The sequence below is a fragment of the Bacillus rossius genome, chromosome 11 (genome assembly GCF_032445375.1).
Source record: "Bacillus rossius redtenbacheri isolate Brsri chromosome 11, Brsri_v3, whole genome shotgun sequence".
Taxonomy (NCBI): Eukaryota; Metazoa; Arthropoda; class Insecta; order Phasmatodea; family Bacillidae; genus Bacillus; species Bacillus rossius.
This window is the reverse complement of record NC_086338.1, coordinates 33680387-33697481: the sequence shown is the minus strand read 5'-3', so window position 1 is coordinate 33697481 and position 17095 is coordinate 33680387. Positions and strand designations below refer to the sequence as shown.

The 17095-nt window shown below is 33.4% G+C and overlaps 1 protein-coding gene across 1 annotated transcript in view; it reads right to left on the bottom strand.

The window, feature by feature from the left end:
• LOC134536799 (serine/threonine-protein phosphatase 4 regulatory subunit 1-like) overlaps positions 1-16670 on the bottom strand; it is a 268113-nt gene extending 251443 nt beyond the window's left edge. The window contains exons 1-2 of the mRNA XM_063376734.1: positions 16370-16670; positions 16252-16287 (exon numbers count right to left, since the gene is read on the bottom strand). Of these exons, the coding sequence (XP_063232804.1) occupies positions 16252-16287; positions 16370-16376 (43 nt within the window). The 5' untranslated portion in view covers positions 16377-16670. The remainder of the gene's footprint in view (positions 1-16251; positions 16288-16369) is intronic.
• Between the last annotated feature and the right edge of the window lie 425 nt (positions 16671-17095).

Here is a 17095-nt window from a genome sequence, read left to right as displayed (position 1 = left end):
AACTTCAATAGTTACTATGTAAATACATATCAGTAGGTAGTTCACTTGCGAAAACACTATTAGATTATTACAAACGGGTCTTCCCCACTTAATTATATACCTACGTACAATCTTTTACATAAACATAAAAATACATAACAAACATATAATTATAACTTTAAAATATGTTATATACTTATTTTTTGGTGTTTTTAGTTCTGTTTCTGTTATTTATTAGTAGATATGGTTAGCAAGCAACATTTGATTCAATGTCAACTATGTAAAGTATAATCATAAACAATGAAGATGTGTTTAACAATTACAGGTAACTTTGTAACTTTTTTTTGTGTGGTAGATTTCAAAACATGGTACAGTACACATTGCTGGATTTTCTGGACAATTTTTGCAGTAGAATATTGTTTGCTTCCTTTTGCACATTCCTTTGCCTTTCTTCTTGCACTGCCCTGGTAGTACGGAACAAACAATACAGTTTGGCTTGTGAGATTTATTTTCCTGTTCACCAATAAAATGTCGTTCACTTAGCCTTGCCAAAGGCATAGAATCACAGATTTTACGACCGCGTTTGGCTGCAGGTTCACGATTGTAATCTTTCAGTAATCCTGAGATTACTTCAGTTCTAAAATCACTTGCGGAGACAGATTTCTTATTTATTTCATTGTATGCAATTCTCCCATTCACCAATGCAGATTCAATAAGAAAATACCAAATTGTTTGGTACCATTTCAATTTTTTATGTTTATACACATAGTTTGTACACAGTTGATCAAACTTGTCGACACCATTCATGTTTTTGTTGTAGTTTGCAACAAGTTTTGGCTTTTTTCACTTTTTCGAATCCAGTTGCACTTTTCTTAGTTCTTCTGTCTACTGTCAAAATTTCAGAAGAGTGTACGGTGCTCAACATGTTAACACGACCAGTGTCTTGCCATGAACATGCAATCATACCTCTTTTATTTTGCCAGAACTTAGGTTCTTCACCTCGCTTTAGTGACAAAATTCTCATTTCTCCTGGCAACATTTTCCTGTTGCTTCTGACTGTTCCGCAAGCTCCAATTTCATTTTCTAAAAGAAATTGAAAAAGCACTGGACTAGAAAAAAAGTTGTCAACATACACAATTCGATTGCTCTTTTCAAATCCTCTCAATAGATTTTTTACAACATGCTCACCTAGTGTTTCGCCTGTTTTCACACCACTGCCTTTGCCTACATATGTGTCGAACTTACATAAAAAACCTGTTTTGCTATCACACAGTGGCCACAGTTTTATTCCCCACTTTGTTGATGGTTTAGAAGGTAAATATTGTTTGAACCATAGACGGCCAGTGAACTTCAACATTGTTTCATCAACTGAAACACACTTCCCTGGTTGAACATGTTGTAAATAAGTTTCTTTTGTCATTTCTATTATTGGCCGAATTTTGAACAATGGATCGTACTCGGGCAACCCTTTCTTCACAAAGTTTGCATTGTTGTTGAAATGTACAAAAGACCGCAACAGAAAATACTTATCTCTGGACATAACTTCTCCAAAATTTGGCGTTCGAAGAAGCCAGCTTGTTTCTGAGAAGTAATCTTTTAGAGATGGTTTTCGACACATGCCCATCCCTATCTCCATAGCTACCATTGCTTCGATGTCCTCAGTTGTACAGTCTTTCCATTTAGCATACCTCGATCGTGGTGAAAAATCATGCGTTTTGTCCAAAAACTGTTGTGCATACAAATTTGTTTGATCAGCTACATGGACAAACACAGATCTTGGCATAAATTGTGAAAAGGCACTATATTGGCTACTAAAATTTACAGGGTCACTTACAATAGTCAAGTCGAATGAATCACCACTACACAAATTCAAATGCACTGGAGTTTCTTTACTCACCCGGAACCAGGTATTTATATCTACAGACACATCTTCATTTTCGTTGTCAGAGTTCGACTCGTTGCACTCTACGTCTTCATCACTATCACTTTGACTGTTAGGGTTTTCATCTTCAGATTCTGAATCTGCAGCTAAAAGTTCCAGTAATTTTGTATAATCTTCTTGTTTTGATGGATCATATAAACGTTTACGGTCTGCCATTTTTTCTATTATAACATTAAAATCATTTTATTTATTCCTACAAAAATGTCACGCAAAATATCTCTTTTGTCTATTATGAAACAAAAATCCTCTGTCGACACTGTATTTGAAATAACATCTAACCCATGTAGAGAAATGGAATCAAAAACACTTGTTTGCACAAAGACGTATTACTTTTACCTGTCTCTTTGCTAAATGTCTACCAAAAATAAAAACGCCGAATATATATATAAAATATAAAACAAAACATATTTAGACTAATATTTTGGCATAACTTTTACTGAAAAAAAAAAGTTTATAGTAAGAAAGATTCAAAACAAAAAAAATATCACGGTACAAATTCAAAGACATTAGCAAAAGAACAAAGAAAATTTAATTTTTACCAACTGAACCACCGGCAAAATCAACGAAGTAGTTCAAGATTTCCTCAACAGATCGCAGGTAATGACAGAACAAGGAAAAAACCACACACGGGAATTAAATCGACTTCCGCACTGACTTGAGTATTGCAAATCGACATTTCTCGATCACAGCACTTTAAACAAAGAGGCAGCAATCGACAAGAGTCGATCACAGCACTGAAAGAGTTAAAGACAACTTTAAATCATTCAATTTATACCGAACTCAATTAGTACATTACATTTTACACATACCTTAAAGTGACATAATTAAAGCCTTTATGAGGTTCAAACAATTCAATGTTTCCATTTACAGATTAAATTATCTACAAATTAAATTTTAAAAATTCACCAACCATATGCTTTGGCATAGCATTCTCAAATAGGTGCTAACATCTTTTCTGAGTTTCAAAATAATAATAATGTTAATACAGAATTAAGAAAGCATAAAATTAACAATAGAAACATTAGTATTTAACCTTTTAACGCATATCCCGACACTGTTGTTTACTAAATGTGTGTGATTTGCCACCAGTAAATTTGCCACGAGCACATCCTAATAGGCATGAGGTAAACTATCATTGATGCCGTGTAGTTTTTAACACAATTTTTTCGAATAATAAATTATATGTAAACCTGAAGGAAACCAAATTACAGAAACTAAATTTCTGGTTTCAGCATTTAAAAAAAGCACCTAATAGTTGTAACTATTCTTGAAATACTAAAAATATATGAGCGCATTAGTTTTTTTTTTTTTAATTTGTATGTTACATGAAATATTTTCATTAATTTTAAAATAAACCACATGCTAAGCTGTATAGCTTTCATTTGAACCAAACTGGGTAAAATGTGCATGCATTTTGGACTTCATAATGAAATTTATGTTCCATGGTGCACAAGCATTTTGTTCCATACCCAAATTTCACCCTTGATGCACCTAAAGAAGAATAACTTCAAAACTCCTTCGAAATATTGTTTATTTGCTGTCATGAGTTCTTAACAGTTCAAATTCAAATGTCTTTCAATTTACATAAAAGCTGATAATTGTACTACATTTAAGTTTTTATGGAATTCAAATAAGAAAATATATAACATTATTTGACCATGAGAAAAAGCCTTAAGACTAATACAGTTAAGAAAATTCCCTAGCTTACAAGAAATAAAGCAAGTGAACGGCTTATGTTTCTAGCATAAATTCTGAAGATTTGAGTAAGTGAAGATAGTGATGGGTGTGTTGTGTTAGCATGAGGCTACTCTTACTAGTGCAAACATTAACACCTCGACCAATACTAATTGGACATACAGATTTTATCTCACATCCTGACAAACACAGTTTCACCATGTCTACGTTACCTACACTGTCTCCGTCAACTGGTTGGAGAACCTGGGACACATGTTACGGAAAAGCGATGTTATTCCAAAGAATCATTCAAATAAAATATGTTTTTTCAATGAACGATAAGCCATAACCATATTTGCAAAACATTTTGAAATTTGTTCTCCACAGTTAATATTTAACTTCAATCATCAAACAAAATTTTTTGTACTGCTAAGCACTCCCTCTATTCTGGGCAAAGTAATATCCCAGTCCCCTGTCGACAAGTAAGCAAGGAAAAGAATTAACAGTACTTACCTTACTATTAGAATTCTGTAGATTAGTTTCAAACTGTTCAAATAAACAACAAAAAAAAAAAAAACTGACGAAAATATTTTTATACTTTGCAGTATGTTTATCATAAATACGGAGTTATGAAATTTTGGTCAGATATACAGATATGTGCACATTTATTAGCTCAAAACTATTAAACTGAAATTTTTAAACTGCAAATATATATATTGTTTTAAATGGTAAAACTTATATAATACAATTTAAATAAAAAACTGAAGGCTCTTGAATAAAAATAGACGATAAAAAAATACTTTTCAGGTAAAATTTACTTAGAATCTTCCCACCCTAAAAACCAGTAAATCAACACTGCCATTATTAATAATCCTACGTAGGCAATAGTTTTCATCAGCTATCGGAATTGTGGCTACATTACGTATACCATGACTGGTCGGTAATTATGTAATTTAGCAGCTATTCTGAAACAAAGTAAACTAACAAATAAAACATTTTTTTTTTACATCTAGCTTACAAAAGTACAAGACTTTTTTTCCAGCACATTCAGGACCACAAGTGTGCCAGGTTAGCGATTTTTCCAGATTACTGAACCTCAATGTAGTTGAAATGGGAATGCCATTGATAATACGTGAAGTTAAAGTTCATGCTTTGCCTCTTTACATAGGCAAAATAAAGCATTTAATTTCACTCATTTAAAATTTCTAAATGATTTTTTTGTGGTTTCTTATGAAAATATTAAACAAAATCAATTATTAAGGCTTCTAATATAAATTTTAAACAAATATTTATTGAAATGAAACAATATCATGTAAGGAAAAATCAAGCTTTAATGGTGACCAAAAGAAAAAGCATGAACAAGGAATTCCGCCTACCTATAGTAAGTGATGGTGAGTCCATTACAAGAAGATGAGAAGTTTTACTATCTAAAATAACATTTCTTTTGTTAGTTACATGTCTTCAGACTAGCATATTAAATGTCACATTCTCGTGAAAGCATCTCGTTTCCATAACCCAAGTAAAACATACATTTTATAATGTGCAAATTTTGAAAAATATTTTTATTTATATAAAATTTTTGTTTTAGTAGACAGAGGTCTTCGGGATAAAACCATACAGCAAAAGAGCAAATAAAGACCTCCTCAGGTGTAAAAATTAAGCATAACTATCTGTGCCAAAACCAATTTGCATGTAAAAAAAAGTATTCTTGAGTGTTCCTCACATGGGTTTCTGCACCTTGATTGGCCTTACATGTGAGGGATAAGCGAGCTAAGCCAACCAGGTTATCTCTACTATAGTCTGAATCACACTTAAGATAGCAGTACAGAGCAAACAGTGCCCACTGTTCGGTGGCGGATTTACACATTTGCCGCCAGTAGGCTATTCAAATTTTGCCGCCCTTACCAAACACTACAATTTGATACCTTAGTTCACAATCATATTAATAAAAATTTTTTTGTCAATGACATTGTAACTTTATGATTTGTACACTATTGTTCTAATTACACCACCTTTTCCCTGTAATTAGTATGATCGTGAACTAGGGGAGATGTGTCAGTTCCTAGATTATATTTACAACCTAACAATTTAATTAAGATTGCACAAGAAATAGTTTTTAGCTATTCTAATTATTCTGTGTGTGGCCAACTGTACAAGCCCCACAATATGGGTGCCACTCTAAACTATTGGTGTTCTTGCTGGGTTTTGGCGCCTATTCTCTCCGCAGTAGATCTCGGGAACACTGCTGCTGTATGGATTACCCAGACTGCTAATTCAGCTAGCACGTAACTGCATTGTACTACTGTCAAGAGAATAATTATTAGAAGGAAATTTGGTAGTGTTGTGTTACTAGTGTAAATTTGCATTACCTATGACCAAGTCTGTCTTATACGTAACTGACATTTACTGTAAATGAAATAGTAATAGTTTGAAAACATACGATTTTAATGGGTTATTAAATATTGACGTGAAGTTACTATTACCATGCAATTCAGCGAGAGGAACAACCAAAATAATTTACTGTGTATGTTATCATTTTGTTCAGACCTAGGTGTCAGTAAGTATATGTAAATGGCGTCACAGGAACACATCGACTACCATGCCGGGTCTAGCTATAATCTGTCGGAGGCTTGAGGCTCTCTTCTTAGGACCTCCAGGTGGTCTGCTGTGACGCTGGAACACTGGACGCTGGAAGCTGTAATTGGCGAACCACAGAAGATCTGATGTAGCCGGATGTCTGGCTGAAGAATCGACTTCCCTCTCGTCCTAAAAGTCTGTTTTAATTTAGATCGGTCTCACCAAAAGTCGTGGCCGATCATAGCTGGCGCTGACATCAGTCGTCCGTAACCACTACAGGGACGAACGGGACCGACGCGGAAGTTGGCACTAGATGTCGCCGATACTCCCTATCTTAGACTTATTCAGTCCAGAACTATTCTCACAAATAATAGTGTGGAGAATTCTAGATAGCACACGACCGCGGATGACGCGAATCTTCAATTCCTCGGGCGGCAACCAAGGCTTTGGTTCGCCCCAGCCCGAGAAACGTCTTCCCGCTGCAAGATGGTGATGGCGTCTCCTTCTTCCTTCTAACTATTTATTTTCAGTCCCTAGCAACCAAGGAGCTATAAGACCATCAGCAAACCAAATTAATTGCATAGTGAAATAAAACTTGGATATTAGCGTGTAAGAGTGCTGAACTAAGGCAAATGAATAAAGTTTCCAAAGAATAATGCTTAGAAGACCCTGAAGTTAAAAGGTGTGTTGTCTCTGGCAATAAGATGTGTTATATAGGTTAACTTTGGTTGTCCTTTTTACAATAAAATAATTAAATACATAAAATCGGCTTATGAAAAATACAATTGTTACAATGATAATCAAAATAATAATAATATAACTGTAAACAGTCGTACTGGTTACACTATATTTCTGAGCTAATAAAAATTTAGTCATGGACTACTAATAAAGCAGGGTAATGTATGCCTTAATACTACCCACATAATAATATTCATTCGGTAAACTTAATTGAATAATTTTTATTGAGCTTGCTTACAGTTTTAAAAAATATATATTGTATTATTTGGCAACAATCCGGCTGATGGTGACGACAAAATATAATTAAATAAGTTATGAAAGTTTAACAATATTTTTTTGCATGATTTTCTATTCGCAAAATCATTAATTATATGGTCGTTATGAAATTTTGTTCCTTAGTTCTGACTCTATGCACCTTTTTAAGCAAGAAAAAATTCTCTCACCTGAACAATTTGTCGCTGGTGTACATAGAGCCATGCGAACTGGTATCCAAGTTTGGATAAACATTTCGCAAATTCTGTTTTTGCAGGAACTAAGATACACTTTTCAATGATCCAGAATCTGGTTTCACCAAAATTTTTTCAGAAGAAAGGTAGCATTGAAAGTGTATGTATTTTTGAACTGAGTCAGTTTCCAAGTCATTAAGATACATTTTCTTCAAGAAAAGAGCTTTTTCCGTAAGGGTTGATGCTGGAAATTCACCCAAATTGGTGAGAAATTAAAACTTTTCGTTGAAACTGTTCTCGGCCTCCTGATGCTTTTCTAATTCGGATTCGAGTCTATCAATGGGGACGAGAAAAGTGTTAACCCTAAAACAATCACTCGCAGTCATTCTCATTTCTTCATTGGGTGTTTCTTCATATTTTTTTCCTTTCCGGTTGACTTTTTTCCATGTCTTTTGTATACTTCTAGGAGACGCTTAATTCCATCGCCTTTTCTTCAAAATACTTAAAATTTTCTCGTTCAGCTACGAAAAACTTACTAAGAGATTTGTAAAGATTGGCAACAGTGATCAAATGTATGGTAGAAGCCTGAATTTGAACATTCACTTTGTTTATTCTTTCCAAAAAAATATTCCACACAACAACCATTACCGCAGTTTCCAGTTATTCTTAATTTAAAAGTATTTCCACCGCTTTGTTTCGGGTTACCGGCTTTAAGTACAATCATCCTTGATTGATTCCAAATTTAAAGGACTTTGTGCCAAGAATCTCTTAAACTTCTACATGCGTCCTCTCTAGCTTAACCAATGTGTCAGATTTACTCTCTTTAGTGTTTTCTTTTTCCCGATTTCAGTCATTAATTTTGCCAGCATTGTGTCGAACTCACAAAAAAATTGTAGATTTCTTGAAGAAACACGAAGAAGCAACAAGCTTCTGTGCAAGATTCAGCAGCCGCATTTACCACTAAATTTAAAGAGTGGGCTAAGCAAGAAACGAAAAAAGCTAATGGTGCTTGGCTTCAAATTTTAGCCGGTAAGCCATTGTACACACCAGACATGTTTGCAGCATTGTTACGACAGTCTTCAATATTTATGCTCAGTGTTTTGATTTCTGAAATAATGGCAGAAAATATTTCTTCAGCTGTCCCACTGAAGGCAAAAACTCGAGTAATCTTTCACAAGGTTCACCTGTTTCCAAAACGTATCTAATGACATGGGTTAAGTTGGTCCACGTGTGTTATATCTGGTGTTGAATCGATGATTAAGGAAAAATCTCGTCTCCAATCTGTTTTAAGACTTGATGACCCATCAAAAGAATAAACTCATCACAAACTGTCTCTGATAAGTAACTGGTACATAGAGATCCTTGATTTCCAAAATCATTCAATATGACTGGCTAAAAAAGGATCTAATTCAGCTAGCAGTTCCAAAATCATACAATATTTCCGTTAACAGGATCACCGAAAATTTCATTTTTTCCTCTGAGAGCGAGGCCTCTTGAACATAGTCGTTTTACTACGGCAACAACTCACTTTAAAACGTTTCTCCAATACGTAATTTCTTCATCAATCCGGACATGCAGTAAATTGTTGAGTCGGCCATCAATCTCACTTCTAACTTTCAAACTAATAATACTAGATTTATGACACGCAGAGTTTTCATGCTGAGCTACTTGTTGTTCTGCATTTTTCCAGTCATTAAATCCTTTGTTCTCAAACCGAGTCTTCTTCTCCAATGAACTGAATGCTAAACAGGACCAGCAATATTCAGATCTTTTACTTTCAGAATAAACCAGCCAATTTCGTTCATTTACTTCAATATTTTTCATTTTCCATTGGAAGATACTAACTGGCAAGAAACGAAGCTGATCAGCATACATTTTTTTCACTTTTAGAGAAGTCACAAGACATATTTTGATCGAAACCGCACCTTGCTCTAATCTCCCTTAAGGTATCGTTTATTGATCTCCCATAAAGCTGGATCTTTGTTTAGATTTACTGTGGTTTGCACTTGATTATTACTTAACGTCTGGCTCAGAGACGCATCTTCAATTGTTATACTTATTGGTGATTCCTAAACCGCCTCTTTGTCAAAAACATGAATATCAGTTTTTTTCAAAAGTAGATTGTTCAACAGATGACTGTTACTGGATCGCAGGATTCAAATCCATTCCATCTTTCCTAGATGTTATTGTGTAAGTTTATGTTGTCGAAGTTACTGGTTTTTCAACACTACTTCCACTTCCACTTGTAAAAAAACTGTCAATTTTCAACATGTTACGGATAACATGTTCTTGTTCTTTTTTCATTTTGGCCTTTCTTTTATACTCAGCTCCACTAAGTCGTTTTCTCACGTCACTCATTACAACAATTTTTTCATCCAACAACTGGAAGTACGAGACACGTATTTAAGTATGATGGGAAAAAAAATCGAAATTACGTCTTACTGATTTGTTAAGTATGATTTATTATAAAAAATTAAGATTACTTATATACTATAAGTTTGTACGCACCAGTGATGTTATGTTATGAAGTTATTCAATTCATACAATCTAAGACCACGAAACTTTGAAAAATTACAGCACACAACAAGAAAAATGTGCGAGGGAATTATTAATAAGTATTATAAATTGCAGGGCGTAATTAACAGAGGCGGCTTTTATTTTTTTTAAAGTAAGATATTACATCAGTTACAACTACAGTGTAGTGTGGCCATACAAATCTATAGGAAAATTTCCTGGATTTTGCCATGACCAAAATTAAAAAATTATAACTCAAATTTTATGCAAACTTTTTCATTTAAATGCTTTAAATTTGAACCAAACTAAACTATTTCACTCTTTATCTTTCTCTCAGTCTCTGACATCTATCTGTTACTATTAATTCAGGCTTAAAAATTTAAAATTTAGATAGCCAAATAAGTTTCACTTTACACATGTACTCTGTACACACATTTTTATTTAATTTCTGTAAGACAAAAAAATTCTGTCCCCAAATTTGCCGCCCCAAAAAAATTTTCCGCCACAGGCTTCAGCCTGCTGCTAAATCCGCCACTGACACTGTTGTTAGATTGAAACGACCTGGCTTGTTAAAATTAATATTCTTATTTTATTTACCATCAATAATTATAAGTTTTAATTTTTTTTTAATTTAAAATTTGTTGATGGCTATGATCAAATACAGCCAAAATTTTAAACTTAATATGATATAAAAAAAAAGGATGAAAAAATGGTTGAAACCAATATGGCGTTTTTCAGTTACATTTCCTTTGAAGTAAGAATTGAATATTATCAGAATATGCTCTGATGAAATATAAGTAATGTATTTACAAAAGTCTTATTACATATTGTTTTCTTTACTAAACAAAATATTTAAAGCATATTTTAAAAATTTTTCATTACATTATAAAGTTGCATCTAAAAACTATTGTGCTCTTTGGGTATGTCTGGCAACAAAGCACACTGAAACAAGGTGGTAGTAGAGATACATTAGAAAGAGAGTAAATGCCTATTAAAATGCACACTGCAACCTAAGGATTTGACACACTAGATAACCAAGGGAAGACAGGAGCGAGTGCACCGGCACAAATCTGTAGAATTCGCAAGGAGGGACCGAACAGCTACACATGTGGCTCGCTTGGTGCCAGGTTACAGAATTTATTTTATTTTATTGACTTATTTCATGTGGTGAAGTTGTCAACCACTTAACTAAAAAAAATTCAAGATTCAATCTGACCATTCCAGATTTCAATTCAACTTTTAAGATTCATTCTCCCTAATGTTATAAATCAGAAGATATTTCAGTAAGCTTTCTCGCTTAATGGGTTTTAATGTAATTTATCTTAAATTTTTAAAAACCCTTTACTACATAAACTTTTGAGATATTATTTTTAAAAATGTTTAAAAATAATAAAGAGTTATTAACAAGTTTAAAATCGTGAAGTTTTTGGAAAACGATATAGGCTACTGCCATGTAGTTCCCACATTTAACCAATGGTAATGATTGCGTGTATACAGTCCACTAATTAAAAATGGTAATTAAAATTCATGCAATGCAACAATTTAAAATTCAACTGGATTCATATAAATTTGATAGTTATAAATTACTGAAAATATTTATGATTGAATCAGCAAAACTTAAAGAACATTAAAAGTGTTTCTAAATTATTTGAAGTCCTTAAATAACTCATATTTTGAAATACATACTTATATTTTGAAAAATCACTTTTTGAGAAGGGAAGAAGGAAACTGTCAATAAAAATCAAGTAACATTTGAATTTTAAAAATACCTTAAAAGTATGATAGTTAAATTACTGTAAAACAACAAACGTAAGAACATAATTTAATATAAAGAAGTGAATTTATTGCCAAATAAAATATATTTATAATGGTGTTATCAAAAGTGCACGTCTCTACTTCCAAGTGCTGTCCTAGTGAGAGCAGAGAACAACACCCACCTTCCTGCAGCATTTTATCTCTTGTTTGCTTTTTTTTTTTTTAGTAAATAACTTAAGAATAGAGGTTAGACAAGTGTCTCCTCTCTGGCCTGAATACATTCTCTCAGAAGAGCTGAATGGTGCAGATTTACATAACCTATCCCTCTACTCTATATTTATTTTCCAATTAAATTACTAATTCAGATTGTTTCTGTTATTGATTGTTTAGCACTGTGTAAAGCATATAATAGAACTAAGAAATAACTTCTGAATTTTTAAAGTGTCTAGAAAAAAAAAGCAGATTGGAGGGTTTTACAAAAAAAAACTTTTTTTCTACATTCTGACGTGATTTTAAATAATTCTCTAAGAGGGCATTGTAATACTTTATGTAGTTTATCAGTAATTTACCATTTTAATGATGGATTTGGTTAGATTTACAAATTTTCAATTATTTACAATTTAAAAATTTACAAATACTGTGATGTGAGAATTGTCAGTTGGGTTAGGTTAGCTATATTAAAAATACTTTAAAACCATGTGGTCAATTGCTTAGGTTAAATTAGCTACAATTTAAATACTTCAAAATAATGTGGATAGTTGGTTAGGTTAAGTAAACTACATTTAAAATACTGCAAAATCACTTGAATGGTTATTTAGGTTACCAATTTAAAATGTAGCCAACTAAAACTAACGAACGATTCTTACTATTTGATAGAATTATAATGCAGTTGACCTAACCAAACCCTCACGTTTTTACAGTATTTTTAATATAGCCAAAGTAACCATACCAATCGTTCTCACAATTTTACACTATTTTTAATATATCTAACCTAACCTTACTACTTGTTAAATGGTGAAATACTGGTAACATACTTGAAATGTTACAACACTCTCTCACAGAATTAATCAAAAACATGTCAAGAAGTGCCAGAAAAAAAATTTCCAAGTTTTTATTATACTCATTTGTAAAAGCCTCGCTTCTGCATTTTTAACTAGTCTCCAAACCTCTAAACTTAATGAAGTCCAGCCTTCAAAACATATGTTAAAAAATTCTTTCACATTTAGTGATAATTAAATTTTTTTTATATTTATTGTATCACAGGTATAGGTGTTCCAGCTTCAATTAAAGAAGGAGCAAGGGTGTTAGTAACTTACGTATAAAGGTAATTAATTATCAAGGTAGAGAATGTGTATTGGAAGGGAAGGGGGGAGCCTATAATGCAATATTTTAGTTCCTGATACTTTTTCAAATCGGTCTGTAAACTGGGAATGCAAAATGAGAAATACTTCTGACAATGACCAGGACTCCCTAAAGCCTGATGTGCCTTGTCCCACTCACAGCCAGGGGCGTAGCCAGTGGGGGGTTTTAGGGGTTCAACCCCCCCCCCTCCCCTTAGCAACAAATCTTTAATTAATTTCTTATTCATCACTCAAACAAATTTCATATTAAAATTAATAAAATTTTTACCATTACAATATTTAAATTTAAGTACCGAAAACTGCTAATATAGCACTATTTTACACCTTAAAATCCAAAATTTCCGGGGGGACGCTTTAATACGGGGGTGGGGGGGGGGCATGCTTCTTAACACCCCCCCATACACAAATCCTGGCTACGCCACTGCTCACAGCAGAACTCATCTCTACCCATAAACACACTCTATGACTTGTCACATGTTCTTAAACTTCCTGCCAGCAGCATGACTCGGACACCGTAATAGGCACGTTTAGAGTCTGTTCCACGAACCACATAATATTTAACTGCCAAATTAATGCAATTTTTGTTCCTACTTTTAATTTCAAGCCCCCAAGTGTAAATGTTTTCTGGTTTTTACAATGAGGACAGAGCAGCGCCATGCACAGCCCTTTCGGAACGCACCCTCATTGAGCGGTTTAGTTTTTGAACCAAAATACTTAACATATGTATCATCACATCTAATAAATATTTAGAAGAGTTATAACATGGTTTAACATGTTTTTTGTCTTGGGCCAAAGTTACCCTCAAAGGGCCAATGTTACCCCAACTGACGGTAATAGTAATATAAGTTAAATAATTGTAATTTAAGTGGAAGAGTTTGAAGGGTTATCCATTTTTATATCATTTTCTCGTAACTATTTATGACCTAACAGTAATTCGGAAGCTTCCTGCGGCCATGACACCTTGTCTCCTGCCCAGACTCTCTCGACTACCACCCAAATTAGGAAACAATCACCACACCTTGAGGATATCAACATTTGTAACTTCTGATCAGATAGCATCTGCAGTTCGTAATAATCTTTTAAAGCCTTTCCTTATTCTCTTTGAAGCCTCCTCTGCTTAACTTAATTATTTCAGTCTAGTAATGGACATTTGACTCAAAATGACTCTTAACTTTCTAGACCAGGTCATGTGGTGCCATGGTTTACTTAAACACATCTGATCAAAACTATTATGTATACAGATGGTCACTAAGTGGGCTCTCCAGGCGTTCCACATGCTTTAGTCTCGCAGTTGAACACGTGGTCACTCGAAAGAATAATGATAAATTGTGGTAAGGTTTTTGACTGAATACGTCTCTTTAAAATAAACAATGAAGCTGTTAAAAAGTCAACGGCATGTAATTAGTATGTGGAACTGACAAGGTCAACTCGTGTCCTGTCTAAAGTCTGAGTTAGTCTAAAACCATGTCAAAATCCATAAAAGAAAAAAAAACTAATTAGGTTAAGTGGTCCACCTCTCATAGTGGGCTTCAAAGCAGTGAAGAAAGGTTTAGATAAGGTAATACGAATAACGGATGTTAATAAATCAGTTAAAAAATTGATGAAGGTGACGAGGTGTGACGATTACTTCCGACTCCTGGAGCCAATGATGGACTAAGAGACAGGTTGCCAAAACCACAAGAGGAAGCTTAACCCCTCATCAACTGATCATTAGGTCATATTTGCTTCATGCCGAAGGTTAAAACAATAACCATTCTAAACGTAAGTACACCTAATTTTAAGAAATACATAGAAACCACTATTAATTTTACTTGATTTATAATAATATTTTTTCATTACATTCAGTACATTCGTCGCATGGTCCAACCCTGTCATATTTCACCTGAAAACATTTAACACTTGGGTGTGGGCTAAAACTGAAAAATCAATAAAATTAATAAAGATAATTAAATTAATTATCCTGGCGAACATAGCACCAACTCTATCTACCCCTTTTGCCATAGCGGACTAGTACACGCACACACACATATGCATGCATTCTGGCAGGAGGTTTGAAATACGTGGCAGGCCGAATAGAGTGATGGTACGAGCATCAAAGGCATGAAGAATGGCAAGTCACATTGGCCTGGGTCGACGACACTTTTATGGTAATTTAGTCTAAACGGTTGGTTAGGTTAAGTATAAAAATAAAGTAAAATTGTGAGAACAGTTTGTTGGGTTAGGTTAGATACACTTTAAATAGTTTAAAATAGAGTGGACAGTTTAAAAAGGCTATCCCTAACCAACCATAAACACTATTTTACAGTAAGTAGATATTTCAAATACACCTAACATAACCTCACTAGTTAAACATTTTTATTAAAGTTAGCTAATTTAACCTAACTAGGTTAAGTATGCTAGGGGTCAAAGATGTCAGGGATATGAGTTATCAAAAAGGGAGAGGGGGGTAAACAAGGGGACTATTCCCTGCCACTGGGTGAAAGCCTAATTGCGAGCATAAAAAAAAATTCATTTCAAACTAACCATTAATATATTAAGCTTTTTGCAATATTACACTGCCATTTAACGTAATGACTAAAAAAATGTCAAGAACTTCAAAAATGTATTCTGATTTCTATTAGCTTTTTTATGGATGCACATCTTTCTTTGAGAGCTACCCTAAATAATATCAATAAGTTATTAGAGTTGACACACTGCCATTAAAACCTATAAATAAACACTAATATGTCAACTATCATATTTGATTTAATTTTTTAACACATAACCTAATCACAAAAACTGCAACCAAGTGTTCAATTCATTCATATGCTCTTAAATGTTAAGTGTTTACACTTTCAAGAAAAACAACTGGCAGTCGGCCGGGTAAGGCTATGCTACTACCAAAAGATTCATACGGTTATTGTTAAAATGAATATTGGAATTATTTTAAACAAATTTTTAGTGTAAAAACAAATTACTGCGGCTGTGAAAAAATATAGCTACTAAATTTAATTTCGATCCCTCAAGATAAAATGCACTGCCTAAAAGTTCATCGGAGTGGTGCGGAAAAAATAAAAACCATTACAATTATGTTATTTGTGTGATAAAAAAAATATTGAGATAAGAGATTACTCAGAAGTCGGTACCACCTCGACCATAATGATTTCCAAACAATAATAAAAATTCTTAACATTAAAATACAACACAATAACATTCAGGCAGTAGGTAATGTTTAAAATAAGATAAAACCACTAAAAAAATATAAGAAAATTTGTATTATGCGTACCCTCTTCACTGTCGTCGTCCTGGAGGTACATTATATCTGAAAGACACGAAGGCAATATGTAATTATTCCTGAAAAACTCATTAAATAATAAATATTTCTATAAATACACAAAACTCACCCGCCATCTTGAAACAATCAGCACATTCGTTCAAGCAGATTGGTTAAAAAATAAATACATGCAAAAAAAGTGTATTCCCAGCAACTCCTCATGCTAGATTCACAATAGCGCCACGGGCGCGATGCGAAGGATGCCAAACAAAGTATTTTTCTACCAATCACGTTCAACAACTGTGACGTCAGAGAAACAATAATTGTAAAATCGTGGAAGCAGCGCATCACAGTCTTTCTGATAAGAAAAAAATTAAACTATTTCCATCGCGTCGCAGGCGCGATTTAAATAAAATTAGTATCAGAATTTGGTGTTAGAATGATGGTTAAACTGGTCCATTTTATGACAAAGACAACGTCTTGATTCCAAGCCATTATTATCGTGATTATTATATATTATAATTCGTTTAGTTTTGAAGTTTGTTAGGTTACTATGTTCGTTTGTAAAATATTTTAAATACTTGCACGTACAATTTTATTTTTCAAAAAAATAAAATTTAAATCAAACTAATTATTCTCAAATAGGACAATTCAAACCAACTTATAAACATTGGCACTGTCGTGTTTGTAGAGCGAAAATAAAGGTAAAAAAATATTATAAATTAGTGTTGGTAATTCTTTCGATTTCTCGCAGTTAAAGCAAAGGCAATAAACCACAAATTCAGAATAAATATTTTGCTGTCGCACCGATTTCCCATGTGCTTTTCTTTACATCTAAAATGTCGTTAAATGCTGA